Here is a 21985-nt window from a genome sequence, read left to right on the forward strand (position 1 = left end):
ACTCTTCATCTAGTTCTTATTTGACTTTAAACTTGACTCGGGCCTGACAGTCCTTAATATAGAGATAGCCTTCTAGTCAAGATTGGACATCAAATGCTACTTTAGCCTGAGAGAACCTCTGCTTTGGGCTGATCTTGGAATAGTGTTTGGTCCTAAGAGTAAAACCAAGTATTCCTTACATCAGTGTTTCTCAACCAGTGTGCCTCCAGATGTTTTGGGACTACAACTCCCATCATCCCTAGCTAGCAAGACCAGTGGTCAGGAATGATGGGAGTTGTAGTCCCAAAACATCTGGAGGCACACTGGTTGAGAAACACTGCCTTACATGAGCAAAGCTGTCTACTGTGTGAATTGTAAGTCGGTGTAATTCAGTTTTAGAAAAAATTATCAGCTACAAACAATGTCGAGTTATAACCCTGGGAATCTGCCCAGAAAATCAATTAAGAGAAAAATAAACTACAAAGCCATGGGATATGCAAATATTATTGCTAAGGCAAGAGACGGGGTTGAGATTTGTAATTCAAAACCCTGTTGATGGTGTCCAAGTCTGGATTTCAGTAGGGCATTTAATTTATTGACTATTTAGTCTCCCAAGATTAGTTTCCAGTACATCATGAAGTGTTGTCATCTAAGCAATCGTCAAGGCTGTAATGGCAACTGGCTTATCCTAATGCCATATCATGCTTAATTAGTTCTCCGTGTCTAACAGGGGTTACGACAAAGGAATGGCATGCAAGTTGCCCTACAAACTTAAGGATTTAGTTGAGCTAGACACATATATTGCAGCTGACACTGTGCATTATGCTTTGGAGCAAAACGAGGGCTTCTTGGGCTTGAAAGCTCTGTGATGCTAATGCAAAAGTTTTCTCTCTCTTTGGGAAGAAACATTCAGCCCATTCTGCAGCTTGGCCCAGGTTTTTTTTTTTTTACTTTACTGGGTTTACATAACAAAAACATAAATTCATTCCACATATCTTTACAATTTGTCTGTTCCCCCCCCACTCCTCCCCCCTCCCTTCCCACCCTCCCCCTGATCGGGCCTTCCTTCTTCATATCTTTAACCATGTACACAGTCTGTTCATTCGTTCTTGTATATTCGGGTTGGCTTCTCCCCTTTCTACCCAATTCCTATAAAACACCCACTTGTTTGTGATTTTTTGACATTTATTTTCCCATCTATCCTCTGTTGCTATCTGTGCAAATATTTCTGATTGTACATATGCAAAAACATAATTGTTCCATTTTTCCATATTCCATTTGGCTTTTTCTTTCCATCCTAAAGCAATAACTGCCATTCCGGCTAAGATCATGATTTTATACAACTCTTGATTATTACTTTTTACTTTATTATTTCCCAATATTCCCGAAAATAACAAGTCCCTATTAATTTCTATGTTTATTTGGAATAATCCAGACCTCTGCCTTGTGATCCTCTGCCAATATTCCTTAACCATATTGCATTCCCACCACATGTGTGAATAGAATCCTTTTTCGCGACCGCAATGCCAGCATCTGGGGCTAAGTCCTTTCACTATATACGCCATTTGTGCCGGGGAGCTTGGCCCAGGTTGACTCAGCTGCATATCTCACATATTGCATTTCAAGGCCTCTGGCAATGGAACCCCAACGTCCGATGGGTTGCAGCACCCTGCTAGACCCAGCAGAAGAAAAAGCGAGTGCACTCAATGTGTCTTTTCTCTCTGTAACCATCTGAATGGTTTTGGCCCCTACCCTGAAAACCATCCATTTTGCAAATGTGGGTGGCAGTTGATCCGGTCCTAGGTACATTGAATAAAATATAGCAACAAGAATTAAGAAATCACCCCAGTCCTTATGGTGCCAGACCACTGTTGTCCCGATGCGTGCATTGATAAAACACTCCAAGAAAGCAACCTCAATGTGTTTGTAACCCATGGCCTTGTGGTGGCTTAAGATAGAGGTGGCTGTGTGGCGCTTTACCTACTGATCAAGAGTGCATGCATGCAATCATTGAAACATTTCACAAAAGGAATCTTGATGCAACGGCACGTAATGTCGAGATTGCTGTTTTGCAGTGTTTAATCGAGGCATGTATGGGCATAGGTGGGAACTCCTGACTGGCGCACCCCTCTTATTCATTCTTCTCACTCTGAGCATCTTTGAAATCATGCACAGATTGAGTTGCCTGCCCCCGCCCCCCCGGCAATGATCTTAAATCTAGCTTCTACATATATGGTAAAAGCACTGGACGACTCCGCTTGGAGTCTCCTTTACAGATTGCATGGCTCCCAGAATGCAACTGTATTGGACAATCCAGGACCATTAGAGCAAGCATGGGGAACCTCAGCCCTGGGATCCAACTATGACCCTCCTGGTCTATCTGGCTCTTGAAATTTTCTGCAGGCCACATCCCTCATCAGCTTTGCTTTGCACACCCCCCCCCAGTGCTTTTCAAGGAATGTGTCCTTGAACTCTGATTGTGCTTTTGCTTGCCGAGAGGACGGAGAGATGTGCGAATGCTGAGAGGTTTCCACACAGTATACAAAGGTAAAGTTTATATTTCTTGCTCTGTCCTCATTTGCCTCTGACCTTACTCAGCTCTGCCATATGGCCTCCAGAAAGTTGCCATGACAGGAATGTGGCCCTCAGTCAGAAAAAAGTTTCTTATCCTGACATTAGACCGAGGAGTGTTTGGACTGTGATTTCAGTGGGAAGTAGATAAACACCGCTTGTTTGTACTCTTCCGAGTTGAAGATCGTCCCAAGAGCTCATGGCAGGCTGGCAATGACCTTTCGTTTCCTTTCCTATAGATCTCATACTTTTGTCTGGAACAGCAACACATCTTCTAGGCTCTACGAATTGAGTTATAACTAGGATGTGAAAGGAGGCTGGGGAGAATCCCCCCCCTGCAGCCGTTATGCAAGCTAGATCTGTCTTTGTCTCCACCGAGGTACTTTGTAGACTGAAACGCGGAGGAAGAATTGCTACCAGAGGGAGGCTGATTCATGAAGTGATGCTCTTGAAACTACTTCAGGTCCCCACAGGAAACAAGACAAGCCTGCTGTGTCAGGCCAATGGCCCACCTAGCCCAGTATCCTGTTCTCACAACAGCCAACCAGATATGTTTTGGGGAGCCTGCAAGCAGGACATGGGTGCAACAACACTCAATCCTGCTACAGGTGGTCATGACAAAGTCCCAAGTAGATAAGTCATTATACTAAGTTCCAAGTCTTAGTCAGGGCCGGCCCTAGAATTAGGCAGTACGAGATGGCTTCCTCAGGCGGCAGGTGCTGGGGAATGGCAGGCGGCAGGGTGTTGGAGGGCAGATCTTTGTGCGCCACACAGCTTGTCCTCAGGTGACAGGAAACTGTCAGCAGCCAGTCTGGTCAAAATGGGTACAGTATATGGAATAATAGGGGGTGCTATTTTGGAATGGAATGAGGGACATTATCTTGTCCTTCACCTCAGTCAGCATAATGTCTTGGGGTGGTCTTAGTCTTGGGCTGCCTACACACTACAAATTTAAAGCACATAGCTTCCTGCAAATCATCCCAAGAATTGCATCTCACCCCTCACTCAGCTACAATTCCCAGCACCCTGAACAAACTGAAGTTCCCGGGATTATTGGGGGAAGTTATGTGCTTTAAATGTACGGCGCATACACAGACATCCTCGCAGTTAACTGTTGGGCCATCTCCGTCCTCACGGAACAAGATGACTGAAATGTTACATTTAACTTCTGGCATAGAAGGTGGAAACAGCATCCAAAAGCCGAGAGCTTTTAAAATGACACTTTTATTATAGATTAATGTTTTCAAGGAAAATAAAGTCAGCTATGCCAAATAGCCAAGAAATATTGTTCAGTTAAAGCCTCTATATTTTACAAACGCTTTCGTTTCCTTTCTGAAAAGATATGTGAATACCTCAAGCCGAATACCTCAAGCCATTAAAAACAAAATACTTGGGGGTGGGGACAAAAAGCAGCCAAACTCAATGTCCATCTGGCAAAAATCATTTAGGTCCCTTCTCCTCCAGTACAAAGTATTACAAAAAATGCATGTTGAAACGATGCCCACCCCGCTTTCAAATCAAGTAAAGAAAAGATTAGAGTTGAGGCTAATCATTGATAGAACAAAATATGAATAATAGGGGTTTCAAAGACATTTCCTTTCTGGCTGCCTTCCACAAGTTTTGTGTAATGCTAAACCGTTGAAAATATGACCGATCATGTATTGACTTGGAACAGAACCAAATGGTGAGCAGAGCACAAGGTACCATCTTCACCACTTCAAATAAATTTCTGCCTGCAGTTTGCTTGTTTGAAAAAGCCCTCATGCCACTATTAGTTACAAAGTCATCACATTACATTGAAGGCAGGCCCAGGAACCTCCCTGAAGTGCTGGCTTGCCACATGTAAGGGGGTCTGAGTACAAAGGATACATTCAGACCTGGAATGTTCCCACCTGGAAAGTGAGATGATACACTCCTGTCTCCCCCCATGCAACATCTCCATCAGCATGGCCTCCAACAGGTCCAGGCCAAAAATCAGGACACACGTCTTCTGGGCCATGCTCCCATGTGAGTCACGAGACTCATGCGAGAGCACAGAGCCCCCAAATGTGGATTTTTGGGTGCTATGCTCTCATATATTTTGCCACTGCTGTGTGAGAGCATGGCTCCCAAAAACTTGATGTCCCAATTTTATCAGGACAGTTGAGGGGTAGCATCAGTTCCCAGACTGTGGCACACCATCTAGTGAACAGAGATTATATAATTACAGTATACACTGTGGCACTTTAAAATGAAGACCTTGGGAATCCTTATAGCAATCCTGCCAGGTGGATTAGAAACATATATCAGAAGCAGTATTCTACCAAGTTAGACCATTCGTCTGTCTTAAGACGGGGACTTTCCCAGAGCTACCTGGAGATACTTGGGATTGAATCTGGGACTTTTTTCACATAGATGCTCCAGCTACAGCCCTTCACACATAAGGGGGGGTCTCAAAATATGGCATGCAGACCTCTAGCAGTCCACTACCTCCATTCGGATTCAGCTGGTCTGCTGAAATGTTGCAGAACAGTTGAGAACATCTGTGCTTGGCCCTGCACTTTTTGTTGTTGTTGATGATGCTTCCCCCTCCCTTCCAACCAAAGCCAAGTAATCAAACAGGGTCACAACAACTGGGCCTGTGGTTTTCTTAATACTGTACAGGTGCAGCCTACCAATTTCTCCCGAAAACAATTACCACTTTAAGGGGATCTTCCCAAGGTACCTAGGCTAGAGCCCACGATTAGCATAATACAATGCTGGCTCTTGCGTTGCTGCCACTGGAGGAAAGATGTTATTAAAATATGAGTTATGCCTGTGCTGTGAAAGTTCTTTAAGTGGTCTGCTGAGGCCGCCAGCCATTTTCAAGCAGTCTGTGAAGAAACGTTTGAGAATCGCTGCCTTAGCTGGGCAACATCCTTAACCTGCTCCGGGTTCTACCTCCCGGATTCAAGAAGCAGACTTTTTTAAAAACTTCAAGATTTGGCACCCATTTATAAATAAATGTGTGTAAGATTGAGCTGTTGCTGCTGCTGCCTATCCTCCCCATTAGCTAATGCAACCCTGGCTTAAAACCACTTTCACTACAGGCAGAGCTCCAGACCCTCCGAGTGTCTCTATTTTCCAGGGACAGTCCCAGATTTACAGAAGCCATCCCGGTTTCTAACTTCACCCCACTTTTCCTTAGGGCATCCCTGTTTTCATTCGAGAAACATCGGAGGGTATGGAGCTATCTGACCCATGAGCCATCTGAAAGCAGCATCGTACGGGGAAATTTTTCAGTGTTTAATGTTTTGTTATGTTGGAAGCCACCCAGCATGGCTGGGACAACCTAGTCAGATGGGTGGAGTATAAATAGAATAATAATAATAATAATGATAATAATGGCCCTATTTTTATTGAAGATATGCTGGAGGGTATGGAACTCTGTGTTTAATGGAATCCACATTCCCTGACTTGACAACCTCTCACCAATTTTTAGCCAAACGATGGCCATTGTAGGCCTCTGTACAACTCAACCACAGATGCTACTACACTCATTGCCTCCAGTTAGTGCAGCAAAACACGCATATGTCAATCAGATGGCTAGTATGGTAAACGGCGTCAGCTTCAGATTTTTAGGGGCTCTGTGCAAGCTGCCCTCAGTCCCCTCCCAGCACTGACTGGGACCACAGTATTGGTGGTTCCTCAGCCTTTAGCATGCTCACCACCCCCATCACATGCTTCTGAGCTCACCTAGTTGCATGCTTGCTCATAGACATACTTGGCGGTGGTCCTTTCATGGGCTAGGAGCCACTCAGCACACAACAGCTGTTAGATAAGCAGCAGGAGGTTGCTGGGAGTAGCTGCTAGCCTTCCTTTTGCACGTGCAAGCGGGCTTACATTATTTTATATACCACTGATATTAAGAAAAATAACTCGCGGCAGTGAATGGCATAAAATCAACAATAAAATTGCGTTAGTAGAGCAAGCTCATCGTTGCTGGTTAAGCACGCTTGAAAACAGGGAGGGGAGGTGTTGGCAGCACAATCACCCAACCACCAGGGGGCAGCACGTGAGGGGGTACAGAGGTGACTCAGCCAGGCAAGGGGTCTGCCTTGGTGGGCCCAGGATGTAGGGTGCAGGGCTGTCCAGCAGAATATCGCAGAAAGCATGAGAGCAAAGCTGGGGAATTGGAGCGGTGGTGGCCGGCAGAAAGAACTCAAAGTAAAGAAAGTAATGGGGGCTATTTCAACCCTGCTACTTTCTGCTGCTGAAAACCCAGTTGAAAGTGGGTCATGTTACATTGGCTCCTTTCAACACGGCTGCCAAAATTGAAAGACTTCTGGAAGCAAAGCTTTAATATACTTCAACACTTTTCGAAAGTGGTACCCTGGGCTCTAGGCAGGAACACATTGCAATAAAAGAGTCGGCTGTAACACTTTGATGACTGAATAGCCAGGCTAAAGGGAACAAAACCCATCTTTTCAGATTATTATAACCTCCTGAAATCTTGACCATTTATGATAGCAATAGCCACACTTGTTGGGCAACTCAAGTGTGCCGATTCCTATAGATGCTTCTGTGTTGGTCACACCATAAACTTCTTGGGTACCTAATAAACTTGGGAGGGGTACAAGGGTGGGGACCAGAGCTTTCAGATGTTCCTCCACATCATAGACAGGGAACTTTTTTTTAATGTAAAGGAATTTTTTCTCTTTTTCTCTTTCTGTCACCTCTCTCTCCCGCCCCCATGCAGCTGATCTGAACTCTTTGCTTGGAGATGATTTTCCCCTGCTCCTTCTCTCATCACTACATCAATTTCTGCTTTCCCCCACTGAAGGTGGGTGCAAAGCCAGGCTGGTAAGAGGGGCAGATGCAGCTGATCTGAACTCTTTGCTTGGAGATGATTTTCCCCTGCTCCTTCTCTCATCACTACATCAATTTCTGCTTTCCCCCACTGAAGGTGGGTGCAAAGCCAGGCTGGTAAGAGGGGCAGATGGAGAGGGGTGTGTATGGCCTGGTGAAAACCCCAAGGGCTAGATGAAGGGGCCTGAAGGGTCACATTTGACCCCCCCAGGCCTGAGATTCCCCATATATGAGGCAGATTGAGGCAGTTGATTCGGGGAGCCCCATGAAAGGACAGTACACTTTTAGTCATTTAATTGGTTGTTGTTGTGCTTTTATTGGCAGGAACAGGGAGAGACACTTGGGATATTTTCTGCCTCAGGCACCAAAGCAACTTGACCACCCTTGGGTACTTTGTGCCTTGACTGGCTGGCAGAAAAATGTCTTCGGCCCGTTCTAGAAGGAAATTCAGATGCTCGTATATTCCAGCCCTTGCACAAATCAAGGAATCAAACCTGGAATCAGCTCCAGTACCGAGCTCATACTGTAGACAAATACAGTGGTCCCTCGACTTACGAACGACTCGACAACCGAATTTTTTGACTTACGAATGGGGCTCATGGCCGCGTGCTTACAAATGTCTCGACATCCGAAAGGAAACTGCGGCAGTTTTAGAAAGGAATTTTTCAACTTACGAATTTTTAGACAGGATTGCTTCGACTTACGAATTTTTCCGTTTCCAATGCATTCTTATGGGAAATCGCTTTTCCAATGGTGTTTTTCGACTTACGAATTTTTCGACCTACGAAGGTGCCTTCGGAATGGATTAAATTCATAAGTCGAGGGACCACTGTACAACTTTTGATCAGCACAAATGGGGCTTGTCAACCCCAACAATAAACAGGAGCTATCACAACTATCAGTTGTGACCTGCCGAAGTGGTTTCTTTATAGCCAGTTCCAATTAAAGTAGAAATGGATCCACCAGTTAGGAAGCAGAACAAGAAAAAAGCCAAACCTTTGTTTAAAGAAATGAGTATTATTTCCTGTCTATCTCTGCAGGGCTTACAAACATAGATACACAGCCAAGCGTATAGTGTGTCATTTTCATACAATCTCTTGGTAACTGATATTTTATTTTTTTAAACTTTTTTTTTTTGCATTTTCACTTTTCTGTACTACTTTGGGGAACTGAAAAGCGGCATAAAAATAAACTTTTAACATAACGTAACAAATCCAGTTGAGCCTACCAACTCGTTGAAGAGTTTCCGTTAGCTGAGTTTACAAAGATATCCTACTAAAATGTAGGCGTCATAAAGGTTCGGGAAAAGTGACACAAGGAAAGAGGCGGCTTTGTTCTTAAGAAAAATTGACCATGCATTAATATAGTGTCATGAAAAGTGTGAAATCCATCCCATACCCTCCATAGGTTGACAGCCAGATACATAGCATTGATAGATAGCCTTCTCCTAACCCAGAGACTGCCTTCTGTGTTATGTAGGTAGCAACAGGCCACTTTGCCCACAATGAGCAAGTTAGACCACCTTCTCCAACCAGGTGCTGTTTGGGGCTCCTGGGAGTTGTGGTCCAAAACATCCTGGTGGTGGGAAGGCTGATGCTTGCTAAGGTGCCCACTTGCAATAGGCCAGTAAGCACACTGGAGGAGTTAGGTGACAATTCCTCTGCTTTCTTAGATTATGGATGGGGTTTAGACATCCGGCAGAAAGGGTGGATGTTCTTGATCAATGCTATATGAATCGGCAACATGCAGATTAACGCTGTGTACACACTAACCAGGCCTGGGCCACCCATGAAAGCCCTACTGCCTCTGCCCCTGGTGGGGAAGTTCTGGCCTCGGTGCCAATTTCCAGCAAGGCATTGCGAGACCTTATCAAAATCTCATGAGATCTTGCCAGATTTCAGCTGGAAACCGGCATTCACGTTGTCCCCATTTCTCATTCTTGCTTATCGTCAACATGCTCAAACCATTCTCATTCTCAACATGCCTTCAAACTAGATTGATTCTAGAGCCTGCTGACCACAAGAGTGGGTGTGGTTACTCAGTACAGATTTGAAAACCCTCCCCTCGATTAGTTTAGCCACACCTTTTCCACCCTGCACATGCACCAAGTTGAATGAAGGAGGAAGTGATGATTCCCTTCTTGTTATACATCCTTCATCAAAGCCAGGTACGGATGCAACCCCCACTGCTGGGACCACCTACATCTGCTTTCAAATGGGGGCAATGCAGAATCAACTTGCAAGGAGCTATCGTTTTCTGAATGAAACCAGTTCCTCAAATCAATAAAAATGCACTAGATCTAGCCTGTGTGTGTGTGTGGACTATGTAGGAAAAAACAAATACTGCATCCATATTCCTTTGATTCTAGAATAAAATGTTGTGTGTACACAGCCTAAGTTGCCAGTGGTAAAAGACCCCATAAAAGAATATATCACCCAGTAAATCTGGACTGGAGACTCATTTACCTATTGGCCAGTGATAAGTCATCAAGTAATAGTGAGAGGTGAACATGCTGTGTTGTAGGGGAAGCAGTAACCGATCTGGTACATTCTTCCATGTTCCCCATTCTCTAAGTGACCCTGTGAATTTATTATTTTAAAAAAATTATTCTATTTGGTAATTGCTCCAACTCCAGAAACCTGCTTTGCTTCTCTTAATTTCAGGAAGAGTAATGTGATGGTTTTGGCGGTGTAGGGAAGAGCAAAGCTTTGACCATCTTGTTGATTGCCCACAACCCGGCCTTCTCACCCCACCTCAGTTGAGATGTTCTATATTAACGAAACAAGCGAAATATTTTAGCTGCTGATTTTGGTGAGCATCTTGTTGATTGCTTGCTTGACGTGAGTGGTGGAGCTCCGTCTCCGGGCCTTGCCCTGGACCATCTTCCGGCGCCGCACTTCCCGGCAAAGCTCATAAAAGGCCTCCATGATGTTGCCTTCCCCTGTACAAGCAGAGCACTCGTAAAATGCACAGGCTAGATCGGTGGCCAGCTTTTCCCCTTCTTCGGTGCTGACCTGCCTCGAGTGGTCCAGGTCTGCTTTGTTTCCAACTAGGATCAAGGTAACATTCTTGGGTTTCTTAACTTCGTCCAGCAAGTTCTTAAGTGGTAGGACTTCTTCAAAGCTCCCTCTGTCGGTGATGTCATAGACCAGCACAAAGCCTTCGCCCCATCGCACATGGCCTTCCCTCTGAATGGCATCCTCCTGTTTCGAAAGAAAGAGGCAGGGAGAATGGTCAAAAGACACAAACAGGTATCAAGGGGGTGTCCGTATTTTGGACCGCAGAGGACTCTGTTTTGATTTAGTGTTGCTGTACTATGGCTTTTGTTTACGATCTATAAAAGTATCCATTCTTCAGGGCCAGGCACTAAATGTGCAAGCCCTAGTGCAGCAACACTAGCAGAAAGCATTATTACCCTGCATTCCTTCAATGGTTTTATGGTACATTGATGCTACATTCAAATGAACAAGGCAGCATGAAAAATAGGAGCAGTAGTAAAACAAGGACTTCTAACCTTGTGTGTGTGTCTGTCTGTGTCCCGATTTCTGGTCCATTTAGATCACTCTAAATGCCCTGTTATGCAATGGAGACCTTTCTTTAAGCTTTAGTATGATGACATTGAGGGGAAGCGGGTGGCGCTGTGGTCTAAACCACTGAGCCTCTCGGGCTTGCCGACCAGGAGGTCAGCTGTTCGAATCCCCGTGATGGGGTGATCTCCTATTGCTCGGTCCCAACTCCTGCCAACCTAGCAGTTCGAAAGCACCCCAAAAAGTGCAAGTAGATAAGTAGGTACCACTCTGGCAGGAAGGTAAACGCCGTTTCCATGCGCTGCTCTGGTTTCGGTGTTCCGTTGTGCCAGAAGCGGCTTAGTCATGCTGGTCACATGACCCGGAAAAACTGCGGAGCGGACAAACACCGGCTCCCTCAGCCTGTAAAGCAAGATGAGCGCCCCAACCCCAGAGTCCTTTACCTTTACCTTATGATGACATTGATCTCAGATGATACCATGCTAAGGAGAACCAGTGTGGCGAAGACACCCAACCCAGCCATAAAGCTCACAGGGTATTCTTGGGCCAATCGCTGTCTCTCAGCCTAACCTACATCACAAGGTCATTGTGGACAAAATGGGGAGCAGGAGAGCCGTATCTGCCACCTTGTACAGACTGGAGGAAAGGTGGGATATAAATGTAACAACCAGAAGCAGTTGTCCTAAGCACCAGGAAAATAAACCTCACCCGCCCCTTTGTAACTAAGGTGCTTGGTTCAGCTAGGACTCTGTGCATGCCTCAAAACTCATTGACTCCGTTAGCTTCGTTCAACAAGTTGCTGTGTAAGGAGCACAGTTTCATTTTCTTTGTTTGGTAGAGAAAAAAGGTATGTTGGGTGTTGCGGGAACAAGATGCTCTTGGGTAGAGAGAAAAAGGGAGAGAAGGGTATGTAGGGGGGGGGGAGGAGATTCTCCACTGCAAAAGACACCAGGGGTGCAGATGAGAAGAGGGGCTTGGATTGCAAAAAGGTCTGACCTCTTCTGACCAAAACAACAACACACCCAGTGAAATATGAACCGTTCTGGATGTTGTGCTCATCAGCTGTGGCCCTTCTTCATGTGCCTCCTCCAGGAGAGGTACAGAGGGTGGCAAGACAAGAACGAGCCTTTCCTGTGGTGGCTCCCCATTTGTGGAATGCTCTCCCCATTGAGACTCACCAGGCACCTTCATTACATATCTTTAGGCACCAGGCAAACAGGCCTTTTCGTCTGATGAATGTTCTACGTCCTTTACATATGTTTGTGGGAGCAGGGTTATTGGTTTGTTCTTGTTTTTATTATGTCTTTTGTGTTCTCATTTTGCAATTTTATGTTGTGAACTGCCCTGTGATCTTCAGATGAAGGGCAGTATACAAATTTAATAATAATAATAATAATAATAATAATAATAATAATAATAATAATAAACAAATACAATTACAGGCAAGGAAAATAAGATGTTACCTCCCTACCCATTCGGCCCATTGTGTTTTGGCATGTCCCCTTTTGCCTCTTGAATGCTTTTAACATCTAACGTTCGGCTTAGCAATGCTTCACAACCTTCCTCTGAAGTTACTTACAGTTCTTTGGCATTTGGTTTCTGTTGTAGGAATCTGTAGAGTTCTGACTCACCTGCCCAGCTGTGTCTAGTATTTCCATAGAAACAACTTCATCGTCAATTGTGGCCTGATGACGGTAAGTGGACTCTTAAAAGAAACACGAGGGAGAGAGAGAGAGAGAGAGAAAATGAAATTAAAACTCAAGAAGCAAACAGTTTTGGGTGCAGCCACTCTCAACACATCTCTATATATCTGGTTAATTAGGCCTCGGGACCCCTCCTCCCCACTCTCTATTCCGACAGATATGTGCTATGATCCCAACCAGTGTGAGGCAGTGTGGCGTACTGGCTAAATTGTTGAAGTAGGAATGATCACCCTCTCTCAGCCTAACCTACCTTGTGAGCATAACACGAGGAGGGGAGAACTATATATGCCCCTTTTTGCTCCTTGGAGGAAAGGTGGACTAGAGAGCTAATAATAACTACAAAAGCTGGATCAGGAAGTCATGGATGTTCTGAACCCAGACTCTGGCTCTAAACCTGAGCTGGAGCCTGTTGGTCGAATCCCCTTGAGCCAGAGACCCCCAAACTGGGTTTCAGAAGATGGCAACCTTCTCCTTGCCTCGAGCCAGGTTCTCCTGACAAACCAGCCTGCTCTATACCAGCGGTCTCTCTGCTCCCAACATCTGTTCACCAACACAGGCAATGCAGAAGGTGGGGAGCTGATGAGGAGTTATGCTGCAGGCAACCGGTCTACCCCTTTAAGAGTGTCCACTCTTCAGAAAGAGGGTGGAGCTTGGGAGGGGTGGCCTGGCCCAAGAAGGATAAAAGGTCTCAGCTGAGTACCAGACCTTTCCACCATTTTGGGAATTCAGATATTTCATACAATTAGAGGAGGAGAGCAGAGAACCAGCATGTCTTGTGTCTCCCTGCCCTCATGGCTCCTCGTGAGCTGGAAGACTGAATGTCTGCCATGTTTAAGAGTGACAGACTTAGGGCTAGGGTGACCCATCTTTTAAGTCCACACTCAGCCATGAGAAGATCACCAGGTAACTTTGGTCCAGGTACAATCTCTCCATGTAACCTCCCTTACAGGGATGTTGTGAGGTTAAAAGGAAGGAGCAAGAGGAATGTGACATCACCCAACGCCTTGGAGAAAGGGCAGAATATAGGTGTAAAAATTCATAGCCACAAAACATGATGTTAATCCATTTTACATGCTACTGGCATAACCTTGGATCATTTCCCACCGTCATTAATCCAATGGCTGGTTTGTTATTTGACTCGCTCTCCTGTCATGTTCTGTTCCCTGACTGGATTGAAAGCCAAGATTTTGAGATATGTAAAACTCACGCTTTAAATATTTAGATCCATGCTTGAGATATTAATTCGGTTCAGCTTTCATTTAAAAACAACAACAATGGGGGCTACGGAATATTGGCAGAGCCAGGCACTTTCATTCCTTCCCACCCCATGTCGCCCAATTCAATTTATTTTTAAATTGCCAGAGACACAGAGTTCTTATAAAGGAGATGCAGCGAGAAGGGGGGAAAAAGAGAAAGCAGATTGGAAAAAAAACTCTCCTGGGCTGATTTGTGCCATAGAGTTAATGAATACGCTAGAAAATATGGAATTAGAATGTAGAGCAGGCATCCCCAAACTTTGGCCCTCCAGATGTTTTGGACTACAATTCCCATCATCCCTGACCACTGGTTCTGTTAGCTAGGGATCATGGGAGTTGTAGGCCAAAACATCTGGAGGGCCGCAGTTTGGGGATGCCTGACGTAGAGTCTCTGGAGTTAGGTGAAACTCATATACCCACTACACAAACTCCTAACTCAGGAACTGGAAACCTCAGGCTTGGGGGGCCAAATGCTTGTCTGACTGGCCCTCGGGACTCTTCCCAGACCACACCCCTTCTCCCCAGGCCATATCCCTCACCAGCCTTGCTTTGCACCCTCCCTGAATGTTTTTTTTATCACACTGCAATGTGTCCTTGAACTCTCTTGATGCCTCTATGGATGAAGGACAGAGGATGTGTGAGATGTGTGTGTAGAAACTAGCCTACTATTCAAAATTAAAATTTACATACTGTCATGGACTGGCTGGATGCAGAGGAATGGGGGGGCACCAGCTGGGGAACCCCCAAGTGAAGAAGGCTCAGAGCCCAGGAATTGGTGGTGGGAAGGCGATGTGAGGTCAGAGGGAGAAGACTAGGGGGGAAGTGTCAGACGCTGCGGAGGGAAAATGGCTTAGTGAGCTGGGGGAGTCTGTGGCAAAGAGAAGTCCAGAATCAGAATCAGAAATCCAGAATCAGAAATCCAGAATCAGAATCAGAAAGGAGGCCAAGAAGCAGAGATGAATCAGGCTGGTGAAGAAGCCATGGTGTCTCCCCCTCCTGCTGCAACAATCTCCCCTCCCCTGGATCTCCTATGACCAGGAAAGGTATGAAGCAGGAGAAGCAAAGAGAGGCATGTCGGCGTATCCTCAGATTGCTTTAGAATGACCCGGAAGAATAAGAGACTTAGGCAGCTGTGGGAAGGCAGGGACCTTCAGTCTCAGCAACTGCTTCCTAAGACCAAAACCCACCAAAGAAGAGTTGCTGTGCTCATTAAGCCAGGGACTCTTGAACAGACCTCGTTTCTTCTAATAGAGAGTTAACTTCACTTACTCCGTGTGATTTATTGCTGGCTCACTCCTGGAACATACATTACTCTGCCCACTGTTCCCTCTGGCCCTACCCACCACTTCCATGTGGCCCCCAAAAGGTTGCCCAGGAGGAAAAGGTACACTATCCTGCCTAACACTTTGGTGGTGGAGTCTCCTATTGGGGCTTGCTAGAGGCGGGCAGAGTTGTGGGAGAGAATGAGTGAGCGGGAGAAGTGGTAGTTCTGCCCACATGGGTTGTGGCTCCACCCACCATTGGCTCTGCCCCTGCATTGACTTTTCCTGAGTCACTGGCCCTCCCTAGAAACGAAGCTTCCTACACACCCCTGTAGGAATCCATGTACTGTGGACACCACCCACTGGAAATTTCAGACAAAAAAGAGCAGGAACTCCCCCTGCCCCCCAATAAAACCCCTTTTTATTTACACAGTGGTACCTCTAGTTATGAACTTAATTCGTTCCGGAGGTCCATTCTTAAACTAAAACTGTTCTTAATTAGAGGCGTGCTTTCGCTAATGGGGCCTCCTGCTGCTGCTGCGCCGCTGGCACACGATTTCCATTCTCATCCTGGGGCAAAGTTATCAACTCAAGGTAACTCTTCCAGGTTAGCGGAGTTTGTAACTTGAAGTGTTTGTAACCTGAGGCGTTTGTAATTTGCTTGGGGGCAAATACAGGTACCACTGTAATTGCTTGGGGCACAAACCATGGCTCAACATATTGAAGTGCACTCACTGCCTTGCATTTTTTAGTCCCGCATGGCATTTGGGGATATAGGATGGATGGGGAAATCTATCTGGGAGCCCAGATTTTAGTTCTGCTGCACAAATGATGTGGAAGAAAAGCCCAAAGCCCAATCCATTCACGTTCTTCACTACGTCAGTGGAGAGGAGAGAAGTGAGCTGCCAACAGAAGGCATATTAAATTTGTATGAAGTCAAGTGACTTGAATATTCCACTCTCCCTTTTGGCAACTGGAAATAATGTCTTTGCGGGGCGGGTACCTGTCAAGGTCGCCTTGAGAATGATAACACACTATGGTGCTCTTTAGCTGTGAAAATCTGGATAAGAAAGCAGCTCCCCAAACAAGGCATGCCACTAATTAAACAGGGGACAGACTACAGAACTCCGATACAGAATTCAGTGCCACTTTCTTTGGAGAATAGCAACGCCTCCTTTCTTCACTATTCCCCCCCCCCAAAAAAAAGTATCAGCATTTTTTGATGAGTTAAGGAGCTTGTGGTGGACTTTAGGAGACAGAAGAACGAGGTCCAGCCACTTTTGATTGACGGAATTTGTGTGGAGAGGGTAACAACGTTTAGATTTCTAGGCATTGAGTTACAGGAGGATCTGTCCTGGAGTGTTAATACAAGGGGGCTTGTGAAGAAGGCGCAGCAGAGACTGTATTTTTTGAGAATTTTAAGGAAAAACCATCTTCCACAAAAGCTGCTGCTTGCCTTCTATCACTGTGCCATACAGAGCGTGCTCACGTACGGTTTATGTGTGTGGTACGGAAGCTGTACTTCCCAGGACAGAGCAGGGCTGTGTAGAATTATTAAAACAGCAGAGAGCATTATTGGCTGCTCACTCTCCACCTTAGAACAAATCTATACCACCAGGTGCCATAGAGAAGCACTAGACATATCAAGAGATCCAACGCACCCTGGTCACCATTTCTTTCAGCTCCTGCCATCGGGATGGAGATATAGAACAATGCAGGCAAGAACGAGCCGTCTCAGGAACAGTTTCTTCTCTAGAGCGATTTTGGCCTTAAATGGAAAGCCTGGACTTTGAAGTCATCTTATTTTACTTGTTATTTTGTATTATATTTACTGTTTTTAATTAGGTTTTTGTAATTTTGGATTATGCGGAATGCTTTATCTGAGTGGATGTAGCAACCGAGTAATTTCGTTGTTCCCGCAAGGGGACAATGACAATAAAGATATCTGTTGCTGCTTCTAGACAGCCGATATTTTGCAGCTGGGATTCAACTGCATACTGGCAAATGCAGTTTGTGCAGTTGAAGAAGTGGATCGGGCACTCTTGCACAACAAACTTTCATTTAAAAAACAACACCCCCCAAAAAACAACAACAACAACTTGTGGACTTAGTTCAGGAAGGAAATTGAAAGGGCAAATGCACTGGAAAGAGCAGCATAAGGAATGCTTGGGATAATATATAACCTCTCCACGAACTAATTGCAATGAAGGCTCGGTAAACAGCACCTTCCCCACAAACAGAGCTTGGGAAATGGTATTAATTGTTAAACCACTCTAGGATTTGTAGTTCTGCAAGGGGAATAGGAGTCTCCCAAAAGGGATGTGGGTGGCGCTGTGGGTTAAACCACAGAGCCTAGGGCTTGTCGATCAGAAGGTCAGCGGTTCAAATCCCCGCGACAGGGTGAGCTCCCGTTGCTCGGTCCCAGCTCCTGCCTACCGAGCAGTTCGAAAGCATGTCAAAGTGCAAGTAGATAGATAGGAACCACTACAGCGGGAAGGTAAATGGCATTTCCGTGTGCTGCTCTGGTTCACCAGAAGCGGCTTTGTCATGCTGGCCACATGACCTGGAAGCTGTACGTCGGCTCTCTCGGCCAATAACAACGAGATAAGCGACGCAACCCCAGAGTCGGTCACGACTGGACCCAATGGTCAGGGGTCCCTTTACCTTTACTAACAACTTTCAGCACTCTTAATGAACTACAGCTCCCAGGATTCTTTGGGGGAGGGGGGCAGGAGACATGGCTGTTTAAATTGGTATGATGCTACTTTAAACACATAGTGCACATAAGAGCCATTAATGATCATGTGACCTATCTATTTTTGAAATGTCATTGAGCTAAGCATTATGGTAAGTAACTCCATACTTACTGGCGTAAAAGATTTTAGAGAACAATCCTATGTTTAAAAGCCAACCCGCCTATTCCTTCCCCCTCCAGTGGTTTTTAGAAATAAAATGTTGAGGTCATCTGCGCTGGCAAGAGCCCCAAACATCTTTCCCCCCACAACACCGCAAGTCATACCCATTCTGTGTATCTCATTGCCTGACATAACTGCTCTCTACTCAACGGCCACAAGGGAGCATTTAGAAGGTGGTAGCGGTGGGGGAGGAAGATGTTCCAAAAGCACTATTAAGAATGAACAGCTTCATTGGCAAGAGAGCCATTTATTTGATTTTGCACGGGCTTGTTTTTAGAGGACCTGGCAGCCGTCCACAGATCATTTAAATTGTCCTTGGTCTGCAGAGTATGCGACTGGAATGCCATATGCTTGAGTCGAAATGGGTTGCCAGAAAAAAGGATCACACAAATTCTGACTTTGCATGAATACTCCACATTTGGAGCAGACCACAATTGGAAGGCCGGATCATTTGGGTTTTTAGAATAGCTCGGAGAATTTGAATCATCAAGAAAAGACCTTTCAAGAAGCCAAGATTCTCCCCACCCCCCAAAAAAACCTCGGGAATGCTTAATGGACTGGTTTTGTATTGTGCTCCAAATCTAACTTTAATTGCCTTGTTGGGGGTTGAATCAGATCCAAATCTTATTGCCTGGTGTATTGGCAGAGGAGAGTGCTCTTAACAGTACATGGCTTGACTCTTCTGCACAGTTACCAGAGCGGTTTTCATTACACCTTCAGCTTGAGGCAGAAGGTTGCTGCTTCTAGTGTCATGACCTTTAAAGATTTGTATACTCTGCTCTTTAGGGGGGGGGGATGAGCAAAACCCTGTGCCAAGCCAACTCGAAAACCACGTCAACAAATGCCGAATTCTTCACAATTTATATAAACACACCCACGTTCGCATAAACTAGGGGTGAGCTTCATTTCCCGTTCCATTTTTGTACGGCCATTCTGCCACCACCTGCAAAAATAGAGTGGGAATTGCTTTTTTTGGGGGGGGAGGGTGTTCAAATTGCTAAAAGAAGGGTTTTATTTGTCTTTTATTTCCTTTAGCGGAATGTATATATTGCTTGCTTGCAGTAGAACTTCTAAGGAGTTTGCGAGAAATATCAAAATTATCAATAAAAAACATTTTAAAACAATAGTAAAATGCATCAGCGTTGATGGGTCTGGGTAAACCTGCCTAAGCAAAAATGTTTCAAGCAGGTGCTGAAAAACATACAGCGAAGGAACCAGCCTGATGTCAATAGGCAGGGAGTTCCAGTTCAAACTTTACCAGGAAATGGTCTGACCCATAACAAGGGCATGTATTGCACCCCCGCCCCCGACTTGGGTTCACCCTCATATCGCTAGGGGTAAAGATTACATCGAGAGTATGCCCTACCAGGTGCATTGGATCAATGACCATTGGGTGGTTTTTTGGGATGTGTGTGTGTGTGTGTGTTATCATTGCAATAACAATGCTAGGATTGTTCCCTTGCTGATCTTGAAAGTGACTGGAAGTTAGAAGGTTGTAGAGAGGGAGAGGTACTATAAATCAATCAAGTCCTATAAATCATCTTTCCAACCGGCTCTGCGGCATTCCAGGGTTACAGGCAACAGAATAGAACTTACCAAGAGTAGGATCATACTCCCATATAAACCGTTTGGTCAGAAAACGCACCACGAGAGCTATGGAGAAAGAAACAAATGACGTTAGATTCAAAGGAGTACAAATCTTTTGTTCAGGAACATTCTCTAGGTCAGGCATCCCCAAACTGCAGCCCTCCAGATGTTTTGGCCTACAACTCCCATGATCCCTAGCTAACAGGACCAGTGGTCGGGGATGATGGGAACTGTAGTCCAAAACATCTGGAGGGCCAAAGTTTGGGGATGCCTGGTCTAGGTGAAGAGCCTGCAGCTTCTGGATGCTACTGGACTACAACAACTTCCATCATCCCTTACCACTGATGATACTTGGAAAAGGGCACAGGTTCCTCATCCGTATTCTAGACAGTTGCTGTATTTGAGGGCTGTGTGGCACAATATTGCAGGACAGAGCAGATTCACACAACCAAACTAGCATGTTGAGAATTTGGCTTGAATGGATTCCACACTGAATTCAGTGTATTGGGGGGGGGGGCTCAGTCTCTTAGCTACAATACTGCAGCTCTGTACAAGAGTCTCGTAGGATGAGGACATTCAAGCAGAATTTCTTCATTATTTCCTGTCACGTAACGTCAGGTGCCCTAGGTACAGAAAGTGCTCAAATACTGACCTTTGACTGCAGCATGTGTCTGCACTGAGTGTAATTTGGGGAAGTAAATTCAGTCAGTCTGAGGGCCACATTGCATCATGGGGATCCTTTCAGGGGCCGCACCCCAGTGGTGTGGTCAGAGGCAAAAGTCAGGGTTTTTGTTTTTTTTAATACACACATACACACTTCTACTGCACTAAAAATCTGCATGCTCCATCAATTAATGAAAAGAGAAATGGAATAGAGAAAAAAATGTCCAAAGGGAGAAGAAAAATAAAATTAGTGATATTCTCATGGGTATTAACTTTGCATTCAAGGGGGGGGGGTCAAGGGGTGTGCCGTTTTTTGCATTCAGCAAATCATTTCTCTGGAGGGCTGCACTCTGCAACCATCCTGGTGCTTGTCTTTCCTGAAAAATGCATATAATAATAATAATAATAATAATAATAATAATAATAATAATAATAATATATTATTTATACCCACCCATCTGGCTGGGTTTCCCCAGCCACTCTGGGCAGTTTCCAACAGAAATATTAAAATACAATAATTTATTAAACATTAAAAGGGTTGCCTTCAGATGTCCTCATTCCCAGCTAAGCTTTCCTGCAAGCCCAAAAAGGTGGGGAGGCTGTCTGCTGTCTGCCTAGCCTAGCAGCTGTTCAATGTTATTTATTTAAGTGAATTTTTTAAAAAGCTTTTAAAGAAATCAGTGTAGCAATGTATTTTTTAATTCAATTAACAAGCAAGAGGTTTTTTTATTTAACATGCTGCTTTTTGAGTTTTCTATGTTCACCCAAGCTTCAAAATGCTAAAAGACCAGCAACATTTGGATCCTCCTCTCTCTGTTCAGCATACAAGGAAGGATGATAGTTCATAGCCACACCTGTACCATATGTTTAAAGCACTCTTATACCACTAAAAGTCATGGTTTTCCCTAAGAATCCTGGGAACTGTCGTTTGTTCAGGATGCTGAGAGTTATGAGGCCCCTGTTCCCCTAACAGAGCTACAATTCCCGGAGTTATCTGGGCTGAGGGATTGCTAAAGTTTGGAAGAACCCTTAGTTATTTTCTGCAATGTATTTCCATAAAACCAATTTGATTTACGCGTAATGTTTTATGAAACCAAGGCTAACATAACTTTTGATTAGCTATTTGCAATGGTTCATCATTATCGTTTTTTTTTTTTTAGGCACATATTTGCTTTCTGGGTTTGGCTAGCATCAGAGTCACAACCACAAAACTCTTAAGAAAAATGTTTTTCCTTGTGGTATAAACTACCCATCCATTAGCAGGATGGGCTGTTAAATCTTGTGAGAACATCTGCTTCGCTGAATGGATCGGAAGTCTGGAGAAGTTCAGGTAAACACCCTTGACGTTCTAATTCAGTGTACATCAAACCTCCCAACATGCTGTGGTTTCTGTAGTGCTCCAGCTAAACGCCATGGCAATAAGGAGATGGACAAAATGTTAAGTTTAGGATCCACATTTTGTTCTGTATTGTGACCTTTCCATTCCTCTGACCTCCAAACGGGGGCCACTTGGCAAGTCCTTCTCTCTCTTCCTTAATAGTGTATATGGAAGAGACAATTAAAAGCATTTTGGAAACCAGCTGCATCTAGCTGCATGCTTGGGCCATTTCCTCTTACACTTCCTTGGTTAACAGAAATATGGATGGAGGTTACATAAACATGTGCTGGACATATGGCTTCCTGAAAATGTCCTTA

General features: G+C 44.9%; 1 protein-coding gene across 1 annotated transcript in view; it reads right to left on the reverse strand.

Annotated features, from left to right (window-relative positions):
- Window positions 1–8374: 8374 nt before the first annotated feature.
- RERG (RAS like estrogen regulated growth inhibitor) overlaps window positions 8375–21985 on the reverse strand; it is a 95537-nt gene continuing 81926 nt past the window's right edge. Inside the window, exons 3-5 of the mRNA XM_035126985.3 lie at window positions 19637–19693; window positions 12536–12609; window positions 8375–10580 (exon numbers count right to left, since the gene is read on the reverse strand). Coding sequence (XP_034982876.1) covers window positions 10173–10580; window positions 12536–12609; window positions 19637–19693 — 539 coding nt within the window. The 3' untranslated portion in view covers window positions 8375–10172. The remainder of the gene's footprint in view (window positions 10581–12535; window positions 12610–19636; window positions 19694–21985) is intronic.

Source organism: Zootoca vivipara, chromosome 9 (genome assembly GCF_965207765.1).
Source record: "Zootoca vivipara chromosome 9, rZooViv2.hap1.1, whole genome shotgun sequence".
In the NCBI taxonomy this organism is placed as follows: Eukaryota; Metazoa; Chordata; class Lepidosauria; order Squamata; family Lacertidae; genus Zootoca; species Zootoca vivipara.